Raw genomic sequence first — 5,740 nt, forward strand, 5'->3', positions numbered from 1 at the left:
AGCGCCGGTGCGTCCGCAGAGCGTTTCACCCGTAGACTGGAGAGGAGGGCACCATCCACGTGTATCCATCCGCGAGCTGGAGGACCAGGCAGACGGTGGTGGAGGAGCGGAGGGTATATCCGCGAGCTGGAGGAGCGGTGGCGGAGGAGCGAAGGGTATATCCGCGAGCTGGAGGGCCAGGCAGACGGTGGCGGAGAAGCGAAGGGTATATCCGCGAGCTGGGGGGCGGTGGCAGAGGAGCGAAGGGTATATCCGCGAGCTGGGGGGCGGTGGCAGAGGAGCGAAGGGTATATTCGCGAGCTGGAGGACCAGGTAGACGGTCAGGGAGGAGCGGGAGAAGGGTATATCCACGAGCTGGGGGGGGGGCTGTCATCTATTTAATGTTCTTCAGCAGGGCCGTGCGAGCGTTCACCACGGCTTTAAAGGCGTCCTCGCTGCCGGGAGCCACGCACTTGTCCGGGTGAAGGAGGACCGCCAACTTCCGGTACGCTTTATTTACTTCATCTCTGGAGGGGGGGGGGCACAAAAACAAACACAAAGGGGGGTTAGTAAACACGGCGCGGCCCTGCGGGATTTTAACGTAGACGCTGGCAGCGTACCTGGTGGCCCCGGGCTTCACCCCCAGCATGTCCCAGCTGTCTTTGCTGTTGCGGATTCTGCGGATCGTGTCGGCTTGCTCCTTGGTGAATCCGATGTTGATGGAGGACGTGGGGCGCTTGCCGCCGTTTTCACACATGTCTACGATGGCAGAGTAAAAAGACTGAGGGGGAAAAAGAAATAGGGCATGGTTAGAGGTCCTCCGCGGGGGCCGATCGCTTTATATTCCTGCATCCGTCGTATCGCAGAACCCGCGGTTATTGCAGTGAAAGGTTGGGGGGGTTACGGTTCGGTCGTATCAGAGGACGCCGTGGATGTGAATTAATTCGGGGGCTCTTCGATATCTTAAAATAAAATAACATAAAACACTTGCCGTGAGCCAACTGGTCATTAACGTCATTTTTGTAACGATCAGGTAACCGCTTTTTAATAATGATAAAAAAAAAAAAACGAAACATCGTTACAAAAGTAAAAGCGGATCTACCTGGAACATTTCATTGATTCCTTCCCCGCTCTGTGCCGACGTCTCAAAATATATAAAGCCCCTGCTCTCGGCCCAGAGGCGGCCCTCGCTTTCGTCCACGCAGCGATGCTTCGTGCAGTCGATCTGCGGAGAGCATGAACTCGGTCAAACGATCCACCATTCAAGGTCCATTAATGCGGATTAAACGCATGCTATGTAATTTTTTTTTGCTGTTAATTATTTACTGTGCTTCCAACGCAAAACTAACTGAAGGCAGGGTTTTTTTGGCTCTGGTAGTCATAGTCATACTGCTCCTGAATCTAAGACGAGACCAACAACTGATTAAGGTTTGGGTCTTTACAGCAGGAGGAACGGGCGGACTAGACGGGGGCCGGATGGGGCCGATCTGCCGGCAGGTTCTGTAGCAGTGCCGTATACATTCACGGAGGGGAAGGTTCGATGGACCCCGGTGTACTGCACCTTGTTAGCACACACAACAAATACAATGTTCTCCATGTTGCCCTGAGGACCGAGCTCCTGCTTCATCTCGGCCAGCCAGGCATCCAGAGAGTCGAAGGAGTCCCGGAGGCAAACGTCGTAGACCAGGACCACCCCCTGAGTGTCCTTGTAAAACTCGTTGCGAACCTACACATGGAAATACAAAACACAAAACAATACAAGAAGAAGTAAATTCACCCGTAGATTTTTTTTTTGCCAAATGCATCCGATAGAAACGTGACGTGAACTTGTAGTTGGGAATTACACGCGTGCATCATATGACCAGAGGCGTGTGGGCACCGGACCATCAGGACCTTGGTGGATGTCCCACTCCAAAGCCATGGCCATTAATGTGTGTTCAATAGGGTTAAAGCCAGCCCTGTAAACGGCCCCGGGGCATTAACCCTACTCTACTAAACCATGCGCTCCGGGAGGTAACGGGCAGATAGCTCAAGGACCGACGCGTGGCAAAGGGGGCAGCCTACGGCCCGTTCAATGTCCGTCTATGGGCTGGCTATGTAAGGGGGGGGGCGGTGTGTGTGTGTGTGTTCAACTGTAACGGATAGTTTGCCATCTGCAACAGAGATCCAGGGTCCTACCAAGAAAATCTCACTATGAAGCCACAAAACCACAAAAAGGTGTAGATCCTATTAGTAAACATCCTTACTCACCTTTAATTAACACTCACAATCACACCATCCCTGCTTGAAAAGAGAGTGCTCAATCTCAATCTACTCCTATTACTAAGGGCCATTCAGAATAAGAACAGCAGCAGGAACATGAAAGAAAGAGAATGAAAGAAAGAGAATGAAAGAAAGAGAATGAAAGAAAGAGAATGAAAGAAAGAGAATGAAAGAAAGAGAATGAAAGAAAGAGAATGAAAGAAAGAGAATGAAACAGAGAGAATGAAAGAGAGAATGAAAGAGAGAATGAAAGAGAGAATGAAAGAAAGAGAAAAGTGGCTTGTGATAAAAAGCAAAGTAAAGATGAACAACGTACCTCATAGAAAAACGGGTGCCCTGCCATGTCAAATATATTAACTTTAATCTCCCGCTCCCTGATCTGGACCCTAAAGAAAGAATGACAGCAGGGACGTGAACGCGGCACCGTGGAAGAATTCTCCGGAATCAGCATACGTTCGGGTTGAGGTAAAAAATATCCACTTACTTTGTTACCCCGTAATCTATCCCGATAGTCGTTTGATATTTCGGGACAAATCGTTTCTCACAGTAACGTTTTATGACGCAACTCTGAAAGAGAAAAAAAGTTATTTTCTCAATAAAATGTAAGCGATGGAGAGGCAGAGTATCCGACAGATCGCCCCACGTCTGTAAAGATTCACATGCTGTATGTTTAATCCCCTCGCTGTATTACCCTCTACCACTTCTGCTGGGAGTCTGAACACTAGCCTTCTTTATACAGTCCAGGGTCAGGTTGCCAGCTCCCTTACGTGTGCTTAGCGGGGTCTCGTGAGGGTCACATGACCCTGTAGCAGTAGTGCTGATGCGTCTGTCTACCTGCACAGGTAAATCTGTTAGATGGACGGCCCCTCCCTTTTAACAGGCCTGAGTTCCCCGCCGGGGGGAGGTTTGGGGGGGTCTCAGGTACACAGCGGCAGCCGGAGGGGAGATTACGAGATAATCCGGGCTCGCCCTACCTCCGCGCCGCAGCCAATGACAGATGGCCGTAGCTCGCTAGCGGAATAGCAAATCTAATGCGAACATCTAAAACATACGGTGTTTGATCCGCCTGAAACACATTAATATCCGCCTGGATTTAACGCATTAAACCAGCAAATGTACCAACGTTACAAGAAAAAGAAAAAATTATTGCCCCCCCCCCGGACAGGACACGCACCAATCCGGCGGCCATATTGAGACACTGGCCAGTGTCCCTGGTGTCTATGCATTAGCCCTTAACACATCCACCTCCACGCTGGCCGGGCAGTAACCCTTACCTTGCCAACCTCGGCGTTGCCCATGCTGATCACTTTAATCCGCAGGGCCTTCCGGCTTTCCTTCCTCTTCTGCAGGTTGGTTTCCATGGTGCTGCTGTGTTTGGGTTTCCCAACAGGTCACAACACGGCAGCAGCGAGCTTGGAGGGACTGGGCACACGTATGTGCATCTACACGCCTAAAAAAATGTGTACACGTTACATTAAAGGGGTTTAAATATGCAATACCGAGCAGTGTTATATATATATATAATCTATACAAACACTACAGATCAAAAGTTTGGGGTCACTCAGCTGTTTTCATGGAAAACAAGGACATTTCTGGCTGTAACATAATAACAAAAAGGGTTTCTGACCATCAATTATCCTTTTATACTTAAACTTGGATCAGCAAACACAACGTGCCATTGGAACACAGGAGTGATGGGAGTGATAAAGGTCATTGGAACACAGGAGTGATGGGAGTGATAAGGGGCCACTGGGACACAGGAGTGATAAGGGGCCACTGGGACACAGGAGTGATGGGAGTGATAAGGGGCCACTGGGACACAGGAGTGATGGGAGTGACAAAGGGCCATTGGCACACAGGAGTGATGGGAGTGATAAAGGGCCATTGGAACACAGGAGTGATGGGAGTGATAAAGGGCCATTGGAACACAGGAGTGATGGGAGTGATAAAGGGCCATTGGAACACAGTAGTGATGGGAGTGACAAAGGGCCATTGGCACACAGGAGTGATGGGAGTGATAAAGGGCCATTGGAACACAGGAGTGATGGGAGTGATAAGGGGCCATTGGAACACAGGAGTGATGGGGGTGACAAAGGGCCATTGGCACACAGGAGTGATGGGAGTGATAAAGGGCCATTGGAACACAGGAGTGATGGGAGTGATAAAGGGCCATTGGAACACAGGAGTGATGGGAGTGATAAGGGGCCATTGGAACACAGGAGTGATGGGGGTGATAAAGGGCCATTGGAACCCAGGAGTGATGGGAGTGATAAAGGGCCATTGGAACACAGTAGTGATGGGAGTGATAAAGGGCCATTGGCACACGGGAGTGATGGGAGTGATAAAGGGCCATTGGGACACAGGAGTGATGGGAGTGATAAAGGGCCATTGGGACACAGGAGTGATGGGAGTGATAAAGGGCCATTGGGACACAGGAGTGATGGGAGTGATAAAGGGGCATTGGGACACAGGAGTGATGGGAGTGATAAAGGGGCATTGGGACACAGGAGTGATGGGAGTGATAAAGGGTCTCTGTACGCCTATGAAGAGACTCCATTAAAAATCAGCCGTTTCCAGCTACAATAGTCATTTACAACATTAACCCCGTCCGCGCTGGATTTCTGAAGTCATGTTTTGTCATGTTATTTTAATGGAGAAAATATGTTTTTGTTTCAAAAAAACAAGGAAATGTCTAACCCCAAACTTTTAAAAACAGTATTATATATATAGATGGATATAGATATAAAATACTTTTTTTGGCACAAGTGTGAAGACAGTCAGGCACTGTACACATTAGCCTATTTTATAGGTTAAAATTAAAAAAAATTAAAGCAATTTTAAAAAGTAGTGTTTTTAATAAAACAAAATAGACCCTCTTGAGCGCAAAAAAAGGAGGCTTCTAGTGTGAAGACAGAAGAACCAGGGGGTCAACACACTGAGGGGACAGCTAACCCACCTGTATGCTGCCGTCTCCAGTGCTTAGCACTCCATACCCCCCCCCGTTAGTGGGTACATTACCTGCACGGTGACGGGGGTCACACAGCAGCCATTCCCCGGTAAAATACCGGCTGCTCTCCTCTCTCTGCCATATTACCGTCTGCCGGTGACGTCCGAGGCCACGACCTCAAACACCCCCTCCGATCAGAAACGGAGTAAGGAATAGAGTAACGTCATTCTGCTGACCACGCCCCCACGACCACTAGCTGTTCAGTTACCACCAATCACGAGTTGGACTACATCACCCGGCATGCCCTGGGAGGCGCGTTGTGCGGCGCAAGGAGATGGTCTCCTAGCAACCAAGCAGTCAGAGCCCGGCAATGGCCGCTAATGGGTTGTGGTATTTATTCTAAACGGATCGTTTTATTATTTCCACTGGAGGCTTATTCTTCCCCCATTTTCTATGACAGCAACGAATCAGAGGCTGTTTTTTGTGTCACATGACAATTAATTCTTCCTGGCAAAAATCATAACTACATTTTACACGAGTAAAGAATTAACT

At 49.2% G+C, this 5,740-nt stretch overlaps 1 protein-coding gene across 1 annotated transcript; it reads right to left on the reverse strand.

Annotated features, from left to right (window-relative positions):
- Nucleotides 1-363: 363 nt before the first annotated feature.
- Nucleotides 364-5,391, reverse strand: DNAJC27 (DnaJ heat shock protein family (Hsp40) member C27). The gene is made up of 8 exons (XM_053460741.1): nucleotides 5,260-5,391; nucleotides 3,516-3,691; nucleotides 2,726-2,808; nucleotides 2,558-2,627; nucleotides 1,541-1,705; nucleotides 1,082-1,204; nucleotides 600-760; nucleotides 364-506 (listed from the first exon to the last, which is right to left on the reverse strand). Exons 2-8 carry the CDS (start codon nucleotides 3,600-3,602, stop codon nucleotides 374-376), a joined length of 822 nt encoding a protein of 273 aa, XP_053316716.1. The 5' UTR covers nucleotides 3,603-3,691; nucleotides 5,260-5,391; the 3' UTR covers nucleotides 364-373.
- Between the last annotated feature and the right edge of the window lie 349 nt (nucleotides 5,392-5,740).

Source organism: Spea bombifrons, chromosome 3 (assembly GCF_027358695.1).
Source record: "Spea bombifrons isolate aSpeBom1 chromosome 3, aSpeBom1.2.pri, whole genome shotgun sequence".
NCBI lineage: Eukaryota > Metazoa > Chordata > Amphibia > Anura > Pelobatidae > Spea > Spea bombifrons.

What these genes read in the sequence shown, in the direction of transcription:
- DNAJC27 (XM_053460741.1), bottom strand. Translation starts at nt 3,602, where the DNA reads ATGGAAACCAACCTGCAGAAGAGGAAGGAAAGCCGGAAGGCCCTGCGG. An exon ending in TTGTTGTGTGTGCTAACAAG is followed by an intron (nt 1,205 to 1,540) that starts GTGCAGTACACC and finishes TGCTCTCCGCAG; the next exon opens with ATCGACTGCACGAAGCATCG. An exon ending in GAATCAATGAAATGTTCCAG is followed by an intron (nt 761 to 1,081) that starts GTAGATCCGCTT and finishes TTTCCCCCTCAG; the next exon opens with TCTTTTTACTCTGCCATCGT.